At 41.0% G+C, this 21,010-nt stretch overlaps 2 protein-coding genes across 6 annotated transcripts in view; one reads left to right on the top strand and one right to left on the bottom strand.

Moving 5' to 3' along the window:
- The window catches only part of skap1 (src kinase associated phosphoprotein 1), a 39,264-nt gene extending 32,535 nt beyond the window's left edge, over positions 1-6,729 (top strand). For 4 of the 5 annotated variants that reach the window (XM_035908816.2, XM_006793180.3, XM_035908817.2 and 1 more), the window contains 2 exons: positions 5,384-5,486; positions 5,827-6,729. In XM_035908816.2, coding sequence (XP_035764709.2) covers positions 5,384-5,476 — 93 coding nt within the window. In that variant the 3' untranslated portion in view covers positions 5,477-5,486; positions 5,827-6,729. Of the gene's footprint in view, positions 1-179; positions 271-716; positions 858-5,383; positions 5,487-5,826 lie in introns of those variants that run through there. The other variant, XM_087844878.1, reaches the window with a different exon arrangement.
- snx11 (sorting nexin 11) lies at positions 6,522-18,619 on the bottom strand. The gene is made up of 7 exons (XM_006793181.3): positions 18,415-18,619; positions 16,430-16,469; positions 16,071-16,157; positions 13,082-13,182; positions 11,659-11,754; positions 11,335-11,559; positions 6,522-10,322 (listed from the first exon to the last, which is right to left on the bottom strand). Exons 2-7 carry the CDS (start codon positions 16,451-16,453, stop codon positions 9,140-9,142), a joined length of 1,716 nt encoding a protein of 571 aa, XP_006793244.2. The 5' UTR covers positions 16,454-16,469; positions 18,415-18,619; the 3' UTR covers positions 6,522-9,139.
- Between the last annotated feature and the right edge of the window lie 2,391 nt (positions 18,620-21,010).

Raw genomic sequence — 21,010 nt, 5'->3', positions numbered from 1 at the left:
ACATGCCGATTGTATAAAAGGCCCTCATCCATCATTATTGATCTCTCACTTACTGTAAAGTGGGAGCATTTTTACTGTATTTGTGTTTTCCCTCCCTCTTGTGTGTTGCTCTGTGTGTGTGTGTATCACTGACAAAGTAAATAAATTAGAAACCTCACAACTCATATGAATCCCATTAGTTCAACAGAATTAATCTCGCAGACCGTGCTGCCTGGTTTCAGCGATGCCTAACTCTGCCCTCCGCCGATGCTCAGCCCGCTGAAACATGAGGTAGAAACGCACGCTGAAATCCATCATGTGATTTTTTTTTTTTTGCTCTGGCATTTCATTTCTGAGAGCTTGCATTTTTCTGATGCACATTATGGCTTTACGCTGGCATTTTAGTGTGTGATGACAAATACGGGTGAGCGCAGTTCTTTTTTTTTTTTTGCAGTATCACACTCTCCAATTTTAGATTTAAATTGCAAAGATGTTTCAGCCACATCAGGAGCGCTGTAACGGCATCATCGCCTCGCCGGCGTCATGCAAAGGGATATTATTTGTAGTAGGATTTAAAATGTGTTAAATTTATTGTTCCACTTCCCGCTGACACATGTAGTACCTGTAGTGCTTTGTCTCTAAAGCCATAAGGTGCATTCTTGCCCTCTAATTTATGGATCCACAATCAAAAGACGTGGGCTCTACAGGTCAGCTGTCACATTCCTGTATTCCCACAGGCACTCATGGAGAACGGCGGGATGGAGTGGGAAGAGATTTATGGCACAAACCCATCCAGGGTCCTTAAAACTCTGGCAAGTGCTGCCCCTGCTGCTGCTGCTGCTGCTGCTGCTGCCGCTGCTGCCGCCGCCACCACCACCACCACCTCTCTTCCTCCATCCCGTCCAACCAAAATCCAGAGAGAGGGCGGCCGGCCAACCAATCCGGTGCGGCTCCCAAAGAAAAGCGTCACTGCACATTTGGCCAAAGTGTTCAGCTTGTAAGAGACAATGAGAACGTGGACACCACTGACACCTTGTGGTGGTTTTTAATCGCTTTTTTTAATGAAAACTTTTACAACCACTGAAAGCTGATTTACGCCCTTATAGATGTACTTGTTGAGGGGTATAATCGCGTAAAACTCAAGCCCGGATATTCACAATTTAAATTATATATTCCATGTTGTGTCCTTGCTAGCCGGGACAGTTTTTCGTCATGTTGCCTTCATGTTCTCCTTTGGCCCTCTGCGTGCAGGCCACACCAACTGAAAGCAAGTGAAGAAAAGGAAAAGTGGTCAAATAATCAGATGGGAAAAGTCAAGCCAGGGAGACAAAGAGGAGGGGATCCCTTTATTCTTTTGTGTGAACCCTGTCCACCGCCCCCCCCCCCCTCTCTCTTTCTCCTTTTCGCTGTCACACAGCCATTTAAAGACCCCTAGCTGCTATTGTGGCCATAGACACCAAGACGCTATAGACAGGCAGAGACATCCTATTTACCACCCAAAGTAGCAGGGGGTGAGTCTGGGGTTTGGGGTCATGCAGGAGGCAGCGGTCATCCCCCGGTCAACTACAGTAGGTCATTATTCAGCCCAAGCCAATAGCCCAGAACAGCGTCCGAGCAGCCCACCCCCCAATCCATTCTGCTTAATTATTATAAATGAGGGGCGGCGTAAACAGCCATCATTACAGACACTCAGTGGCATACACAAATCCACTTTAAATTGCTATTAAGTTAAGGAGCTATCTGTAATCCCAGGCGTGCATTAGAAAGGAGCGAGTAGGTTTTCTTTTTATTAAATCTCATCGTCCCTGAGATATTTTCAAACGTTCTCATGCTCTGTCATGTTTCCAATTTGAAGCCAATTCGCTGATTTAATTAAAAGCCCACTTGGAAAAAAATGGACACCAAGTAGCCATTTCCATCTCCGGTTAAGCCGAGTTATCATCCGTGTTTCCGAGTAGATTTCGACCTCCCCACCCCATCAAAATAAAGAGGAGATCCTTCTAGCCTGAAGTTTCAGGTGTTATCAGTTGTGAAGTGTACCTGTGTGAGCGGCGAGGAGGGCTTGCTAACCTGATAACAGGTTACAGATGGTGTGCTTGTGCCTGGCTGAGGTGTCCATGTTTCTTTATTAGGGTCAGCAGTGACGGAAGAACTGCAGAGAGCTGCAGTGCATGTGGAGGAGAGCGGGGAATAAAAACAGAGAGGATGCAGGCGGAAAGGTTGCTACAGGAGAGACGTGGAAGAGAGGAAAAAGAGGAGGTGGAGGAGGGGGTTGGAAATGGGGAAGGAGGGAGGGAGGGAGAGATTGTAACACCCAGGCGGCGGGTTCAGCGGCAGGGCAATGAGAGACTTCCTGCGCTCCATCATGCCCAAGGCCTGCCTCAGTCAGCTGGTGGCCGAGGAAAGATGCCTCATGTGTCAGGCTTATTAGCACTCCCCCTAGTTTGTATGCATTTGGGATTGCACGAGTGTGTGTGTGTGTTTCATGTGTGTGAGGAAAACATGTGGTCAGGATCCGTGCAGATTTTTACACGTGAAAAAGGTGATTTTTTTTTCTTACCTGACACGAATATTAAAGATGTGTTTTGTTTAGGTGGATAATGGTGGCGTGACACGACACCTGCCTTCGCCCACCGCCCTCTGTCTGTCTCTCTCGGTCGCCACATCCAGCCAACCTCGACTCACCTTCTCCCCGCTTCGAGGCTCGGGGTAGCTGTCAATCTGTCCTGCGGGTCGGGGAGCCGTGAGCGATGGGCCTATCAGAATGCCACCATTAGCCAGCCCCCTGAGTGGTAAATAAACGATCGCGCCGGTACACTGCAGGTGTTGTCATGGCAACCCACTCTCAGTGCCAGCCCCGCCCACACCCGTTCTCCCCCACCGCCACCCCACCTCTCCTCTTGGTGGAGGAGTCACCGGGAGGTCAGCGAGTCAGCGTGCCGCAGCCGCCACGACACGGCGCTGTTTGCCCCCCCACCACCACCACCACCTCTCCTCCCCCTTCAATCTGCGCCCAGGTTGCAGCAAACACAGCCTCGGATACGTGTCACCTCAGCACACATTTCCCAGAAGTCAGACCCCTCAGGGAAACCTTATTTTTCCCCCTCACAGGGAACATCTTCCATTTTAGTCCCGAGCCCAAACGTTTATCTGTGCCCCGTTTGCGAGTTTCACGGCCTGAAAGCCAAAAAAACAGAGGAAAACAAACAGAAGGGTGGGGGTGGAGGGTGGGGGCATTGAGGAGCCTAGTTTTTGTCATTTGGATAATTTAGTCTGCAAGCCTTTTGGAATGTCCCTATTACAGCAGGTGTACTCTGGATGAACCCATTTCAAGTGTGAGGAAGATGGACTCTGCACGCCTGACAGACTTCCACCGCCATTGGCACCCACTCCGTGATGTAGCAGTTGTATTAAAATGGCGACGCTGATAATCCAAAAGACCTTTCTCAGGGAGAATTTGAGACCGACTGCACAGATGGGCCGCGGAGATAAATAAAACTCTCTGTCACTAAGGTTGGTGGAATAGTGCTGCGACGCCCCCAAGGGAGAGAAAAACTGTTTCGCTCCCTCTCTCCGATGCCTCCCCCCACCGTCCGTCTGTCTGCCCTCTCCTCCTCCTCTCCTCACGTTCTCCGAATGGGAACCGGAGCCAGCTTTCCGCAACCGGGCTTTTCCCTGCACGGTCTTATGGGGAGCATAAAAAGGCCATTTCGGCCCTAACTTTCCCCTTCGTTATGAGCTCAGACAAAGCGAACTGTCAGTTTGTCAGAGAGCCAAGCACACTGGAGCATCCCAGTCAGAGCTGTCAGAGAGGTTTGCAGGGGGAAAACGATGAGGCCTGGGTGGACAATCTGCTTATTGTGGGTACCTGTTTGTGCTGTTAGAACACTTGAGCCTTGTGGTTTATTACCGTCTAAGCGGTTCATCCATCCTCGCTGTCCAAACACCGCTCATTAGCTGCAGGCCTCATTCCTCTGGCTGCAGAGAGGTGTCAGGTCCGGATGATCGGCTAAACCTCCTACACGATGCCTTTCATCATGTCAACAGAGTGCGTGTGAACCAGAACCTGAATCTGAGGCATGCACTCAGCGGAAAAAACCCACCAATTTATTTTACATATGTGTCTGCACGTGTGTGATAAACTGTCCGCACGATCGCGTCGGGTCTGAAAAAGAGGAGAGATGAGTGGCACTGGGGTTTCTGCTCCAGTAGGGCGGCTTGTGCCCCCACTGCCAAGCCGGTCGCTTCCCAAATATTGATCCAGTACAGATCTACTCATAGCCCGGCTGCTGTGATCAGATCATCATGCAGCGGTTCAGTCATGTTCCTTAAATGCTTGAAGCAGATTAAATGAGCAGCTTCATTATTTCAATGTACAGGTCTGGAAGCAGTGCAAACTGCTGTGTTCCCTGTATAAGTGTGTATCAATTAACTTACTTACATTTGATTCGGCTTAAAGTTAACTGCAATTCTTTCAGCTACAAATAAACACACACAAAAATCCCTGTTTTCATTGAGATTTAAGTAGATTTCCCCCATGATAACCAAAGCATATGTTCAACCTCTATTTATTAATTTTTAAAGCCAAATTTTAGCCTCAAATAAATTTGCCTACATTATATTTTTAGGATGTTTTCTTTCAGTTCAGCAGATGAAAAAATCAACATTTCTGGGGTTTCTTATCTGCACAAAGACTCAGATGGTTTTCAGTCACAATACATCCTCCAGATCGATATTTATTGTTTGTTCTTAGCTTGTTTTTTTTTAAAATCCCCATTATTATGCTTCTGAACTGTCCTAATTGTAAATAAATGCTGTAATCATAAGTAATGAAAAAAAAAGGTGTTTATAGGATTTTTTTTTAGGCACAGTGGATTTAATCGGTCACCTTCAACCAGCATTTATATTTTTCTGAACATGCGTGTGAAATAATCCGTCTTTTTTGTGTTGTTTTTTTAATCACAGTACAGAAATGAACCCTCGTTATAATTAGTCTGGGGAAACGGGCCAGCTGTGGCGATGGCTTTGGAGCGGTTAAAAAAAGCTGTTTTATTGTAGACACTCGCTGTCTCGATAGCCTTGTTTACCGTTTGCCTCATTTTTTAATGAAAACCCTGGAGGCTAATACACCAAAAGTGTCCATTAGGAGTGCCGCGCATGGCTCTTTGTGGACGGGACCACGCTCGCCTGGATTTCCTGCGCCAGAGTTGACGTTAAGCTTTTTTACCCTAATAGTTTTTCTCTGGGTTTCTGTGTTAAAATAATTCAAATGTCTCCTCGTGTGTTCAGTGGTGTGTCAAATCAGTATCAAAGTGCAGGTTTTATGCCTGATCCCGCTTTGTTTACCTGTTGCTAGACGCCCTTTGAGCCTCACCGCTCTGTTTCTTCTTTTTTTGGGGCCCAGGAGTACAACATTCACGGGTGGTGGGTCGGCGAGCTAAACGGCACCGTGGGCATCGTCCCCAAGGACTTCCTGCAGCCTGCCTACATCCTCTGAGCTCCAACAGGTACCGAGGTACTCTCTTATCATCAGCATTATGGACCATTACTGTGGCCTAATACACAGAAACGGTCCCCCTGGTACTCATCCAGATTGCCACTGAGGTATATGCAGTCGTTGACCTGCCATTTATGGCATCTGCTGGCTGGAAGAAGTACTGCATAAAGCAATCCGAGTGCTGCAATGGGCAATGGGCGAGGATAAATATATGCAACAGAGGCATGATTACAGCGTCAGTTGTCCTATTTAAGAAAATGATTCCCTAATGCAGTCAGATAGGTGCAGCTTAAAATGAACACTGAATTATTAATGCGTCCTTCTCTGATACCGTTTCTTTTTCTTCACAGCGCTGCGGCTGCCGGCACGTCCTGCCATGAATTACTCTTGACACATCTGTCAGATAAGCGTTTGGCATTTCAAAATTATTCCCCTTTTATAACAATGTAAATTATTATATTATCACCTAAACCTGCTGCAGCTGTACTTACTCTTGTACACTATAAGCCATTTATAAAAGCCTGTTTAAAGAAAAAATAAATGCACACTAGAGCTGGAGTAATTAGTCTGTTAATCAGTTTTGATAAATGATCAATCGTCCTAAATGTGAGATTTCTCATTTTCTTTATCTTTATAAGTCTCAACCACTGTTTAGAAAATTCAGAAAAGTGCCAAACTAAACAGTGAATGTGTTAATTCAAATAAAATGACACATCAATAATTAAAAGCACCATTAGCTGCACTTTTGAGTGATTAACAATGTTGCATGCATGCATTTATCAATCCACTGGATAAATCTGAAAACAGGACGTTGATTGTTAGTTTATAAATAATTTCCTCATAACTGACATAAGAAACAGTAATGTAAAATATTTTAATGTAAACTCTGCTCGGAAATACTAAAAATAAAATATTGTGTGCTTTTGTTTCTGTTCTAAAAAAAGGGGTGATTTTTAAAACTGTTTATTTGGAGCCACTAGGTGGCAGGCTTGCTTCAATGTCTTGAGTCATGTGTAAAAAGCTGTTTAATAAAATGACGTGACAGTAAAGAGGTAAGGGTTTTATTGAAATAAAATAAAATTATCATGTGCACATGTACATGGATACCATCACTCACATTACCCTCGTACTCTTTGACATCTGTATTTAAACAAAAACTCAAAATAAACCCCTGTAGTTATTACCAGGAACAAAACCAGTGAAACGTTAAAATCCCTCCACAGCTTTGATGCAAACAGCTTATTAAAATAAAGTCTGAAACCTCACAAATAGAACCTGCCGGTCCCTTTTAAATGCAGCTTAAAAGAAGCAGAAGTGTTGTGGGAACAACGTCGCTGCCAAGCTGCAGACAGGTTACAGGCAAGACGACCAGAGTTTCCACAGCAGGCATTCAGGATGTGTTTGAACTCGCTCATTACGACGCCAGAGGACGACGGCACGATCACACTGGACGTTTCACAGTGGTCAAACAGCCGTAAGCTTAAAAATTTTGATATAACTGATAAATTACAGGATTTCTTTTAGTGATAACTCAGTTATTGTACCTTTGTATTTTTATTTAGCTTTTACTAGAATTTAGCTTCCAGATTAGGTTTGCTTCCTTTTTCTTTCTTTTGTTAATTGAGGTTAAGTAAAATAAATATAAATATTAATTTATATAAATAAAATTCTATATTCATATTTTATGATTAACCCAAGGTTGTTAGTTTTAACTAAAACTCTGTGTAATAAAATCAAGACTAACTGAAATTATATTGATAATGATGATTAAAATGAAATAGAAATAAAAAGAAAATTACTTTAACTTCAGTGTTTGTCTGGTAAACCTTTTGTTTTGTTTGAGGTTTAGGATGTCTAACTGCCTCAAAGGGGAAAGTTTGTACTGTAAAACCAAAAAAAGGTTGACCAATGACAAATATCCTTTATATTTTAATATTTAAGTAAACTAAAATCAACACTGACACTAATAAAAACTGAAGTGAACATTTTCAAACCCACTCTGGGAATCAACAAATTGCACTGAAAAGGAAAGAAAATTGAAATAAAAATGAATACAAAACTGCTGTATTTTAAGCGAATTGTGTAGCATGCAATAATACGCTTTACATGCAGATAGATGTAAAATCCATCATAAAATCCAGTGCATACAGAGTAATGAGTGATTTCAGACACACTCTGAGTTGTGGAGAGAGGAAAACACACAGGTGTTAATCACGACTACATTTCACGCAGGGCAGGTCCTCTTTTTAGATGAACCTCAGTTGACACGCGTTTTACAGGTGTCTGCTGTGGAAAAAGGCCCGCTGGAGTTAGAGCTCACACGTGTGAGGAAGAGTAAACTATTCTTAAAAATAACCTGTGCCCATCTTTCCTGAATGGAGTGTATAAATTATAAGTAAAAAAACTTAGTGTGTGTAAAACCATGTCATGGCCCTAAAGGTGCAAGGCATCCATTTCTACTTCATGAAGCTCTATAAACACAAAACAAGAATCACATTGTTACAGATCAGAAGTTCAAACAGGAGCCTGTGTGCATTTCACAGGTTGATTTAAGTGTGTTGTTTCCCCTCTCATCCTTCAGTAATAAATACCAGTTTAACGCATGATCAGAGAAGTGTGCGTATGCTTGTTCTCAGCTCGAGTATCATCCTGCGTTAGTGACCAGCACAGTGAAAGCTGTGAAGAATTAATACAAGCCGGGTATAACAGAACTATTTAACAGCATGTGAAGCACATTTAAAGAGCAGTTAGGTCTCATTTGAGGCTCCAAATGTGACGAGGAACTCTAGATTTAGAGAAAAGTTCACTTCGTTCAATGTCTGTCGTGAAAGAAAAATGTGTCCACTGATTATTTATTTTAGTGGCTTTCACCATTCCTCCTCTCCTTACTGGGAATTTAGAGATCCCTTTTTCAAAGAGATTTAAATAAAGGGTTTTCACATTAATCGTTTAAGTGCTGAATTTCCACTCTCTCTGTCCACTGTAGGAAGCAGTGTTGTGTTTGCAAGTTAACCCCCTCCGGGGGTTTTCTAGGCTCAAAATGGGCCTCAAGAGTCAACGTCAATGCAAAGACTCTGTGTTAACATACTTTAACTTACAAAAAGAAAGAAAAAAGTCGCAGTTCTGGTGATTTTGCTTTAGTAGAAAGCCAAAACCAATTTAGTGGGCACTAATTTTTTCATATGCAAGAAAAACCCTGACCTTATGTTAGCATTTTTGGTTGTTTATTTCTTTAATTAAATCAGGAAAATGTCTCTTGATGGTCAGTATGAACAGGAACCACAAATTCCACTAAGTTTCACTACAGACACAAAGGAATGTGAACTTATCCTTTAATTTAGGTGCATATTTTGCCTAAATTTAGCCCCAGCTGTTTCCTTACTGAAAGGCCTCAGAGTATGAACGTAAACTTAACTCGAGCACCTTCTGCTGGTCACTGAAGCCAAATGGAGAAGTGAAGCAGTCAGGAGGGAAATCAGATCCGGTACATAACAGAGAAATTTTAATGTTAGATTCATGCTGTTTTGGAGGTGTTATACCTCCTTGACTGAGAGTGTGAGGTGTGTCTCGTAACCCTGACGATATGAAGACGCTGTGTACGATGGGCAGAGTTTGGAACAGAGCGTTTGATTCAGTGGATCTATATTAGAGGAAGACTCTTAACTAATGCACCTCCTGAGTCTCCTCTGAAGGTGAGAGCGTGGCTTCCTCCTCGGTACATCTACCGTCACCCAATCCACAAGCGTGGCTGGTTGCTAAGATACTAAAATCTCCATTTTCAGTCAGATCTCCTGCAGTTACAGCAGAGTTAAGGTCTGCAGGTTTACTCAGGTCACTGAGGGTGTATTGCAGGTCCTCATCCTCCTGGGCAGAAAGGTGCAGTTTTTCATCAGGATATCCGTTCACCTGCAGGTCCATGATGTTCCTGCTGGATGCCTCCACGTCTGACCAGCGAGTGGCGTCTTCAGGAGGAGTCTTCACAAAGTCGTTTGCAACCTGGATCGAGTCGTCTGCCTCCTCACAAACGCTTTCCTCGTCACTGACCTTCACGATGCTGTCGTTGGAAGATGGCAGAGAGGAGCTGACCGGGTCGCCCTCGTCGCTTTCGTCTTTGTTGCCAGCAAAATCCACTTCCTGTGCGTCATCACCATCCTGTTCCACCGCAGATACGCCGTTCACCATGTGGGCCTCGTCACTGATTTCTGACTCGAGCAGCGTTTCCTCGTTACCTCCTGCTTTGTCGCCTTTTTGGTCGTCGGCTTTGACTTCTAGAACATGAACCTCATTAACCTCAGAGATGACGGGATTCTCGGTACAGATGTTTTCCATAGCTTCCTGAGATCTGGCATCACTTCCTAAAATGTGTTCATCACAGTTATTTTCCTTAAAATCTAAAATCTTCTCAGAATCATCACATTTTTCAGGCTCACAGTTGACTTTTCCTTCATAAGCATCCTCATTACTCTTCTGCAGCTCCACCTTTTCTTCTTCACCTGGAGGTAAAACAATCTTCCCATCGATCACGCTGTCCTCAAAGCCGATCCCCGTGAACGTGTGTACCTCCACCGGAGTCTGTAACCTCTGCTGGATCTGCTCAGCACAGCTAAGACTCTCTGGACTGTCCCCCAGATAAAAGGTTGCCTCTGACGGGCCGCTGTCCTCAAGAACCGATTCAAGAACGGCCTCAAGATGGTTGCTCTTCTGGGAAATCCTTACTGAGCATTTCTTCCTATGGTCCTGATCATGGACCTCCAGTAAACCTTCTAGAGGGTCAGCGTCACCACATGAGACGAGCTCCGGGCTGATGGTCTCATTAGGTTGTTGGCAAGGTTGATGAGGAGCCGGGCTGTGGAGGAAAACGGGAAGGGTTTAGAAATTGTTCAGTTTAAACATTTTATACATTTAATGAGGAGTTGATACATTGCTACTAAAGGGGAGAGGTGTAAGGAAAAGCTCTAGAATACGGAGACTATGCTGGTTAGCTCAGCTTAGCACAAAAACTCCAGAATGGAGAAGTAATCATCCAAAAATAAATAAATAAATAAATCATAAAATCAATCATCCAATCCCAACAATTTACATCTTTTTTTGTAATGTGTTAAACAAGATAAAGAAGAAAGGGCTCTATATAACCGCCAACATTCAGCCGAATTAAGAACAAGCAGCAACATGTAGGGCTAAAAATCTGCAGTTCCTGTTATGGCCACTGCAAATGAGTCAGTCCCCCATAGACCCCCTTGTTAAAATGCCCAACTTTACTACAGAAAAAAAAACATATTTATGGTCTAATACAAAAAAAGTTTTGGTCTCTTTGGGTAAATATTTTTTAACTCATCGATTTGGAAACTTCTAGACTTCACCTGGCCTTCTCCGCCATATTTGTAGTATTTTGTGCCTTTAAAGTGATCTGTTAATATTGTCTGCTGTGTGTTTAACTGAGCTAATAAGTTTGTGACTTTTGGTAAGTGAAATTCTAGAATTTTATCGGTTATTTGGGAAAACTTAAAATTCAATCCTCTTGTGCAAATATGGATGCTGCTGGCTTAAAAACCAACAACAGCGACAACAACAAATGCTAATGTTGAGGCTTCAAATGTCTCAGTTGGTGAATATAAATAGTCTATTGTTTACAATCATAGACTGTATATAAATGATGGACATAAACATATAGACATGTTATATCTACTCTCAGGTTTTAACATGGAAGTCTATTAGACTGGCTCACTTTTGGAGTGAGCCTCAAGTGGGCATTAGAGGTACTGCAGTCATTGTTCTTAGCCTGTGACATTGGTTGCTGTTGCAATACACCCATATGCATAATCATCTCTGTAGGTACCGTTCTGATCTTTTTCACTTACCTTTCCATTGATTCGTAAGAAACGGTCAAACATGGCTCCTTGATCAAATCGTCCTCCTGTGCCTGAGCTAGCCCCTGATTGGACGAGGCATACGTGAGGATGGCATCTGTCACGGAGTAAGGGGTGTGGCCTTGGACACAGTCCTGGATGTGACCGACTGGCAGCTGGGTCTGTAGAAAGAGGTGGAGCTGGCTGTCTGACAGACAGACGGTCATGTGCACCACTCTACAAAAAACAAAAAGAAAAAAATGACAGAGGTAGAACAAGATTAGAAAATGCTTGTTTAGACGATCAAATACTGATTTTAGAAGAAGGAGAACTGACTTCTCCAAGAAAATCTGAAGTCCCTTTCTTCTCTTCTCCAAAAAGTCCTCATTGATGAAGGAGAAGAAGGATTTCCCTGGAAGATCTGGGACTGGACTGTAAGGATAAATAATAATAATTATCCATGTCTGTGGAGATAATTATGTTAAATCTGTCATAGAAACACTGCTCCAGAGGTGCATCCTCATATTTGAGGTCGCCGTTTCTATAAGCAATCCCAGTGAACCAAAGCACTCAGTCGCACTTTTTTTTCTGGTTGGTTCTGTGTGTCATCACTGAAGAAACCTGAGATTAAAGGAGGATCTTTCAGACATATCTGTGAATCACACAAAGCTTCTCTCATAAAGTCCAACAATAAAAACATGGAGCTGGAAATGAGCAGAGTAGAATCACGTTAAAGCAGATGAGTTTGCTGTTCAGTCCCGTTTTAATTTTGTTTCAGTAAATATCTGGCTCTTAGCTGCTAAATGCTCCACAGAGCAGCTAATGCACATCCATTTATTTTCTTAACCGTTTAACCACTAACGTGGGCTGAAGCGTATCCGGCTATCACAGAGAAATAGGCAGGTACACCCCGGATAGGACTCCAGTCGATCACAGGCCTAACCCTCTAATCAGAATCACCAGTTAACACATGCAAATCCAGTGAATGTATAGTCAGAGGAAAGGAGGAACATGCTTCACAGAGCTAAATGGAGTTTCAGGCATCCCTCTACTAGATGAGACACAATTCATCTTTGTAAAAGACAGCCTTAGATCGCTAACAGACATTTACACAAAATGTTTAATTGTTGTTGCTTTTTGTTTCTCCAGACTTCGTCTTTTTTTGTGTTTTGTTTTTTTTTTAAAAAGTCCCAAATAAGTCATCTAAATTGATTCCATGTCCATTTCTCTAAATAAGGTTTGTACATCTTGTTATAGAGAAGGGGGGTTTAACTAACTCTGTTGTGTCCAGGATGCTTAAAAGTCTTTTCCTGATTGTTATTTTGGGATTAATAAACCCTGGGTGGCGACCTGCTCTCATCTCCGTCTTTGTCATATCTCGTCTATAATATCCTGACAATGACTTGAACCTGGTATCCAATACCCCTGCACTATCCACTTTGTATAGTCTCTGTCCTGTTTTTATTTATCGTACAGTTAATATTGTATAGTTATCATTATAGTATTGTATAGTTAGTAATTACTACCTTTTTAATCCCTTAATTGTACCGAAATTTAGCATGTTATTTATTTTATAATTTCTAGTTTTATATCTCTTGGAGATATATCTTTTATATACTTATAAATGCACCATGGGAGGCTTGGGGTGAATTTCGGTACACTGTATACTGTGTATACTTCTGTATTGACAATAAAGTTCTTGAATCTTGAATCTCTATGAGGACCAAAGAACAGAACAAAACTGGACCAGCTGACTTACACCAAACCAGCGTTCTTCTGCAGCTTCTTCTTGAGCCACACAAACTCACTGTACCGCCGCCGCACACAGGATGTCTTGGCTGTGAAGGCTTTACTGTTGGTCTGAGAAAAAAAATAAAAGTATTAAAAATGGGAAAGTTGGTGATATTTTGAGAGCTTTTTTTATAATATAATTAAAATCAAAAGGCACAATAGCCTGATGTCAATAGAAAGAGAAGGGGGAAAAGGGTGTTGTTCTCTGTGCCGGAAATATTCAAAACTACATGAAATGCAGATTCTTTCAAAACAGAAAAAAATAAGCCCCAAATATTTCACTTACTCCGGCCTAAAAACATAATAAAGAGTCAGATATTTTTAGGCCAGTGTCGGGGTTACATCCGGGCCAGGTTTTCAGTAAACTCATGCCACTGATGATCACACTCATGCTGCGACTTTAGTGAGTCATGTTCCAGCTGGTGAAACTTCTGCTGAGCTCATGAAGTTATCACATGTCTGATTTGTTCCAGTAACATGTGACACTTTCTAGTCATGTCTACATAACAACGAGGTCCGTGGTTTTTAAAGAAATAACAAATAGAATCCAAATTCACGCTTTTTAAGATGTAAAATAAAATTGAATTAGGAGCAAACAATGCCAAAACTACAAGTTTAGAGAAAGAAGAACCGAAGCGCTACAAGGTCCTGACATCTGATCCCACAGCTTTGGTGATGCAGGTAGGATTACAAAGGTCATGGAAAATGTGATAAATATCATCTGCAAGTAAACCCTCAGGGGAAAAAAGAAAAAGCAAAACAAGGTATTGTGGTAAAATGATATTTTAACTTTGGTCGTTTTTTTTAATCCAAATTAGTTAAAGAATAATGTGTTTGTTTTAAAAATATATTATTCATTCATTCATTCATTAATAAGCAATCTACCAACACCTTGGACCTGGTACATTCTAATCACCTCTGTCAATTCTTGATATATATTATTATGTATTTTGTATATATTGTGCTATTTCTTAAATGTGTAAATCTGTAACATTTTGTAGTGTCAAATAGTCGAGTCTGTTACTGTTACTGTACTGGAGCAACTGTAACCCACATAATTTCCTTAGGGATTAATAAAGTATGCTGATTCTGATATAAAACACCGAGGGCAATCAATGGGCTAAAATTTTTAAATTTCAACCAACAGGCGAGCAAAAGTCCTGCTAAAGATCGAAACTTCTTAAAGATGATAAGAGAAAGACTTTAGACCTTTTTGCAACAACAATAATGTGTCGCCTCCTGCATCTCCCCATTAGGTATCCTTTATATTGGCCTTCTACAGATAAAGGTCGTGTTTAATACATGTTAAGTCCTCACGCTTTCCAGAGTTAACAGCCAGAAGACCCCTTGGGACCTTAAAAGTAATAGTTGAGCGGGGAAATTATGAATTATGCATGAAATTAGGACAAAGAATACGCTTTGTCCACTTAAATTTATCTGTGCATTCACTTTTACTTTCAGCCACTTGGAATGTATTTCAAGCGTCTACTTAAATTAAATCCCATTTATAGACAAATGCACAGCACTTGTGATTTCCCTTTGTTGGACAGTCAGAACCTCTCTGGTGGGTCGCAAAAATGTTTATATGCAGGAAAACCCCTGGTTAGATTTAGACGCATAGAGAGAGCTTAGGCAGTTAAATGTTGGACAGGTTTATAGTTACTGTGAAGTAAGAGGCAATAAAAGTGCTAACTTTTGTCCTAAAAAAAGTATTTTTGAGGAAACTGTCTCACCTATGCAACACAATAACATGTCGACAACAAACAAACCCATGTAAGATCATGTGAGGTTGCATAGTTTTAGCCAATATCATGAGTCAGCTCCCACAAACACACAGACACAGAGGAAATCCGCCCAGGCATGAAGCCTAGCTGCTGAAACAGCATTCCTCGGCACGGCTGGTGTCTCCATAACAACATGAAACTCCTTCCCCCCCTAAAAAAAAAACATTTAAGGAGCGGTAAAGCCCCGACTCTTTTATAGTCTTATCTGTTAAAAAACTTTGAAGAAATCCTCGAGTGTGTTGTTTCAGGGAGAAATGTCATTTAACATTCAAGTCTGTGTATTTTTTGCATTTTATCTGCACTGTAATGTACTCCATCCATCCATGCAGGCATGCATGGATGGATGGATGCATGCAGTGAAGCCAAAACCTCCAAAACCCCTGGGAGGACTCAAGCATGTGTTGAGTTTGCCTCTTCATTGTAGGACACCAGCACCCAGGAGGCATCCTAGTGAGACGGTGCTCCACCTTTGCTGGCTTCTTTCAATATGGTGGAGTAGCGGCTACATTCTGAGTCCTTCTCAAATGACCGAGCTCCTAACCCTAGCTCTAACAGAGGCACTTGCAGCAACAACTCATCCCTGACCTGCAGTGGGTTCTGTGAACCAGCTGAGAGCTACGACCTCAAACTTGGAGGTGCCAATTCTCATAGCTGCGACTTGGCTACACCCAGAAATCCTGTCCATAAAATTTTGACCGAATCAGTGAAAAAAAGGAAGTCCAACACCTACTGGGAATGAATACAACCTATTACCGGCAACGAGGACCAATGTATTCAAACCAACAATTTTCCTGCTCTGAGGCAGCAGTGCTTAAACACACATTCAGTTTGAATTATGACTCTGGTTTAATTAGTTGATATAACCTGGTTTAAACTACACATTTCTGCTTATAAATGATTATCAAAAGACAATTAATTTTTTTTAATGTGTTAACAGTCAAATTGAGACGTAGGTTGACATAAAACTACTTGTAATGCTCATCTGTTATCTGCACTATAATCACTACTACAATTAAAGTGTGGAAAGAAAACCTTGTGATGTCCCAGAACTGTACGTGTTCTCTTCAAGTGTTTATGTTTTTTGGTCCAAAACTTTAACCTGAATGAAAATCTTTTATCACCCACAAACGCTGTGGACAAACATTTCTGCTGCTGGTTAATTTTCACACTCACATGCAGGAATATTTTATAATCCACATAGGAGTTCCAGGAGCCTTCGTTCTGAATGCGGGGATCTTGAACCCGCACTGCCACAAACTCCTGAAAGACAGACACACAAAGCGTGTCAGCAGTGCTGTTTGCATGTCTGTTGTGTCATTATTGTGAAACCACCACACTGTTGCCACGACACAGGCCTCTTCTGAGCAACTTTGTTTTTTACAGAGGCTTTTACCCATCAATCTGTTGTTCTCCAGTTTAGCTAAAGGCTAGTGTGAACATGTGTAGAAAGTTCCCTTTACTGTTCACCAAAAGCAGAACTTGTGTTGAAAATTAAAACATTTAAATAAGAGATAGAGGGAAAAGGTACTTACATCTTCTTCGTGATTACTGATCATCCTACCGAGTGCTGCACTGCAAAGAGAGGAGCAAACAATCAGATCAGCTGCGTCAAAACCTTTTGAACATTGAGAAAGTTTCACCAGTGGCGTCATGAGCTCATGAATCACTCTCTGAAAGAGAAGCTGGGCAGCTCAGACTAACTGAGTCACTCTCACGCACACTTCTATTTACCATGAGTAGCCCGCAGCCACTCTTTCACATGTGTGAAGTGAGATTAACATGTAAGCTTAAAGTCACAGTTTTTTTGCTCTGTTTTTACCCTGACAGAGAAATGCATACATTAACTGGTTTAAAATGAGCTACAAGCACCACATTTTCACTGATTCTTTTAATTTACAGTACAATCCAAGAGTGATACAGATTCTCCACTGAGGGAATACCTTTTACATCCAACCTGCTGAGCTGCATCTTACTAACAAGCCCAAAGGAAGCTGTGGAGATATGTTACAGAAGCATTTCTATTCCACTGTTGATGCAGAAAGTGCATAACATTTTTTTCCTGCTTGCTCCTAATATAGCTGCCAAGTGCATTTTACACTGCTGGGAAATGCAGATAATAGTAGATCCATAATTTTCAATTAATACAACTAATCTCACTTTGATCTAAACAAAAACTAAAGTGATTTCCACTTTGTTAGGCTACATGGCAGTGCTGGAGCTAAATGTGCTAAGTTTAAAGTGATCCAGTTTAACCAGCTGCAGTGTCAACGTGCAGCTGTCATGTGAGAAATGAATGCATGACCGATTTGCAGCACCAGTGTTACCTTTTGTATTTTATTTTATTTGTAATAGGCCATACTCAGTCGGTCCAATTTGTGCAAAAATAACACCCTGCTGTTTACGTGAGAGAGCTCACAGCCTAAAGCAGGCAGCCCGAGTTAACCAATAACACTGATAATCACCATCATGACACCCGTTATCGCCAACTGGGGTTTGAGGTTTTTGTTGACACAAGGAAACCCAGCTATGTTGAACTTGCTTCATACTACACCTCACAGGACTAAAGGTATGTTGGTTAGTCTTGTTTCCTGCTTTGCAAGCTTCCCTGTTATCAGTAACCAAATACTGGAAGTTGGTTAAACCACTGTCAGTTCAAGTCTTTAATTTAACTTTGACTGACTGGTTTCTTCCACCAGTTCCTAAAACCAGTTTGAAAATGACATAACACTGAGTGAAACCTACACGAAACCCAAAAGTTTCCACGTGTATTGAGTCCTGTGAAAGTTCAAAGCAACTGAAAAAGAGTATTGATACTCAGCACAAAGTGTAAACTATGACTGCATCCAAACATCAGCTGAATATCAGGACCAATAACCACCACGAAATTGGTTATTGGTCTAATTTAGTATTGATATCGCCTCAGAATTTGCAAATCAGTGCTTCCTTATTGTAAACAATATGTACACGGGGGTTTTCGGGCAAAAAGCAGACAATATGTGACAAAGAACATGCTCTTAATTTTCTTGGCCTACAAAAATTTCCCCATGTAATCGTGGTTTTGTGGCCAGTCTTAAATATAGATTCCTCTTATAAAGTACACTAGCAAATAAGCTATAAATAACACACAAGCAGGATGCGTGAGTTCAGCAAAAAAAAAAAAAAAAAAAGATTTAAAAAAGCCAGGATGATCTACATGTACATAGCTATAGTCTCAAAACAATCAACACAACAGGGACAATCACTTAAAATCTCCTTTTACTGTTACAGACACTTTTAACAGCTACTTCTCCACCAGAAACACCGCGTAAATGTGTTTTTCTCTGCTTTAGCTGGCATCTCTTGAACCAGTTTGACAACAATCGAAAACAACCACATATGAGCACCCACTTGGAAGAGGTGAAGACTTAACAACAACGTGTTTCGTTTAGTCTCCTGGCCTGACTAATTGTACTTTTCAACAAGGTGGCTAACAAACAAACACCAGCTGAAGGGCTAGCTCCAGCTAGCAGGTACTTACTTTCATACGTTGGCTGCTGTGGTCTCGCCCGGTCGGCTGTGGTCGACGTTGCTGGTTTCGTTTGTCGATATTTCAGCTCGATTTGGCAACAAATTATTCAAACACAGAGGACTGTGTTCACCGGCAGCTCCTATCTCCATTTCGCAAAGTCACAAGCTCCACCCCTGTCGCGTCAAGTTTGTACGTCACCGCGTAGTGCAGGGTAGCACGTAAAGAGGGAGGGGCTTGAAAAAAACCGCTGGCTTTGAAAAGCTAGTGTTTTTTTTTTTTCTTTTTCAGTTTATTAGTAAAAACAGCAAACGATGATCAAATTGTTTTAATGTAATGCTCAGTTTGCTTAAATATTATGAGTAAAAGTTTAAAGCGGGTAAATTTGGCTGTGTGGATGCGGTACTGTCCCGAGATAACTGAAATACTGATTATATGTAATTCTAAACAATTTAATACCTCTATTCTTAAACAGTTTTTTGAAAGATATTTGTCAGGCACAATAAAGTTTTATTTACATCTCAGTCAGTCAAATAAATGCTGCTTGACTGTTGTTGTTGTGTGGTAAACTGAAAATACATTTTTTTATGGAAGCATTTTTTTCCACTACAGAAATTTTTTACCACATCAAAATTACTCAAAATCTTATTATCTCGACATTTCAACTTAATAATTCAAAGTTACGGTTAGTGATTAAGATTAGGGTTGTCTGGGGCTTACTAACTCCAAATGTTGAGAAAATAACTCAAAACTTACCAAAAAAAAAAGGTAAAACTCCGACATTTAAAGTTCTTGACTCAAAATTTAGACTTAAAAATGGCAAAAAAAAAAAAAAGTTATCACTTATCAAAAATACTGTGGTGAAAACACACTTCCATAATTTCTGACATCTTTCTAAAAGCACTACTTTTCATACTTTATATAAACGTAACTAAAATACTTATTTCCTATGAGTCTACTATCAGTACTTGTGCTCAGTGCTGAGCAAGAGCCTGGATCCACTGCTCATTTCTTTATATATATTTTAATTCTTTAATACAATCTGAACTAGGCAAGCTTTTAATAATTTTTTAAGTAGTTTGCAGGAACAGTTCCCTAATCTTCTTTGAAGGCTTTTTAAGCTCATCTTTGGATGCTGGTTGGTTTTTCTTCTGTTCTTTGTCATGATGACGCCACACTGCTTCACTAATCAGAAAATCTGGATCTTTTATTATGATTCTACTAAAAGCACATCAGAATTATATGCTGTCCCATTCACTGCAAAGAAAGCACTCTGGCCATTCAAAAAATACTAAAATAAGAGTTTCTAATAAATACAGTATAAAAATATAAATGTGTACAAATATATATGTGTGTGTCTATCTGAGTCATTGTAGAGTCCATTGTAAAGTGCACTGTTTGTTTCAGCTTTTATTATCCTGTACTGCTTTCGTGATGCTAATAGCTGGAACAGGTGATGTCCTGGGTGGGATGCGTCCTTCAGGATGCTGTGGGCTTTACTGTGGCAGTGCGACCTTAGAGCTCCTCTAGCAGAGAAGAGCACAGCTGATGATCTTCTGTGCTGTGCTGATGACCCTCTGGAGTGCTGTCTTTTCTTGAGCAGTGCAGCTGACAAACCCCACTGGCATGCAATATGTCAATACACTCAACAGAACATCTATAGAAGGACATCAGCAGCTCCTTGACTATAGGGTGTTGTTTTTTTTAGTACTCTCAGGAAGCAGAACCCCTGCTATTCCTTCAGTAAAATTGAGGTCCGTGCTTCCAGGAGGCCAGTGCATGACTGATAGAGTTGCATTGTGTGTTTTTCTATCCAGGTACTGCATTGGCAGTGTTTTGGGATGATTGCGAAATGAAGCCATTGCCTATCAGATGCTAGATGGCATGGAGGACATCAAAACCTGATGGTAGTTTTCTGCATTCATAATTCCATCAGTTTTAAAAAGATCCCCAACACCACTGGCTGAAATACAGCACCAAACCATGACATAGTAGTTATGTTAGCAACCCAGTCCCTAAAAATAAAAAGTAGCCAAAGGGAAAATATATGAAAGACCCCCAGAAAGCCTGGAGAACTAATTCTAAAAATTACAAGACAGTCTGGGTCCATGGAAGCAAAATATATGGATATAAGCAGTGGCACATATACATTTATTAATAAGTAGAAACTAGTTGTTTTAGTTTAAATTAGAATTAGTTAGATCACTGAAGTGTGTATATTAAAAATAAATACATTTTAAAAAGGGCAATATAACGAATAACAATAGAAATAAATAATTAATCATTTTAATTTTTTACAGCTGTGCTTCCAAATAAATAATAATAATAAAAGTAATAAATATTTAACTTAACAGTTTAATTCAGTATATTACTTTTAAAAAATAAAATAAAATGAATAATTTTGTTCAGTTCTTCTTCCTAGATTAGCTGCCAAACAGTCACACCTCAGGTTTGTGTCTGAAAGCTTGAGTCTTCCACTAAGTGGAAACCAAACAGAAATGTTCAACTCATTTATTTGTTGTGTTGCGCATTTTGAGCATGCCTTCTCCATTTGGATGCCGTTGCTATGAGTAACTACATAATCCAAGACACAGCTGACTGGGTGCAA

The sequence above is a fragment of the Neolamprologus brichardi genome, chromosome 8, assembly GCF_056152115.1.
Source record: "Neolamprologus brichardi isolate AB-2024 chromosome 8, ASM5615211v1, whole genome shotgun sequence".
NCBI classification, from domain to species: domain Eukaryota; kingdom Metazoa; phylum Chordata; class Actinopteri; order Cichliformes; family Cichlidae; genus Neolamprologus; species Neolamprologus brichardi.
The sequence above is the reverse complement of the archived record's forward strand: the minus strand, read 5'-3'. Positions and strand labels throughout refer to the sequence as shown.

Excerpts from the sequence above, each read along its gene's own strand:
- snx11 (XM_006793181.3), bottom strand. The coding sequence starts at position 16,453 with ATGATCAGTAATCACGAAGAAGAT. Across the intron at positions 13,183-16,070 it reads ATTATAAAATATTCCTGCAT|ACCAACAGTAAAGCCTTCAC; the intron begins GTGAGTGTGAAA and ends TTTTTTTCTCAG. Across the intron at positions 10,323-11,334 it reads TCTTACGAATCAATGGAAAG|CCCGGCTCCTCATCAACCTT; the intron begins GTAAGTGAAAAA and ends TTTCCTCCACAG.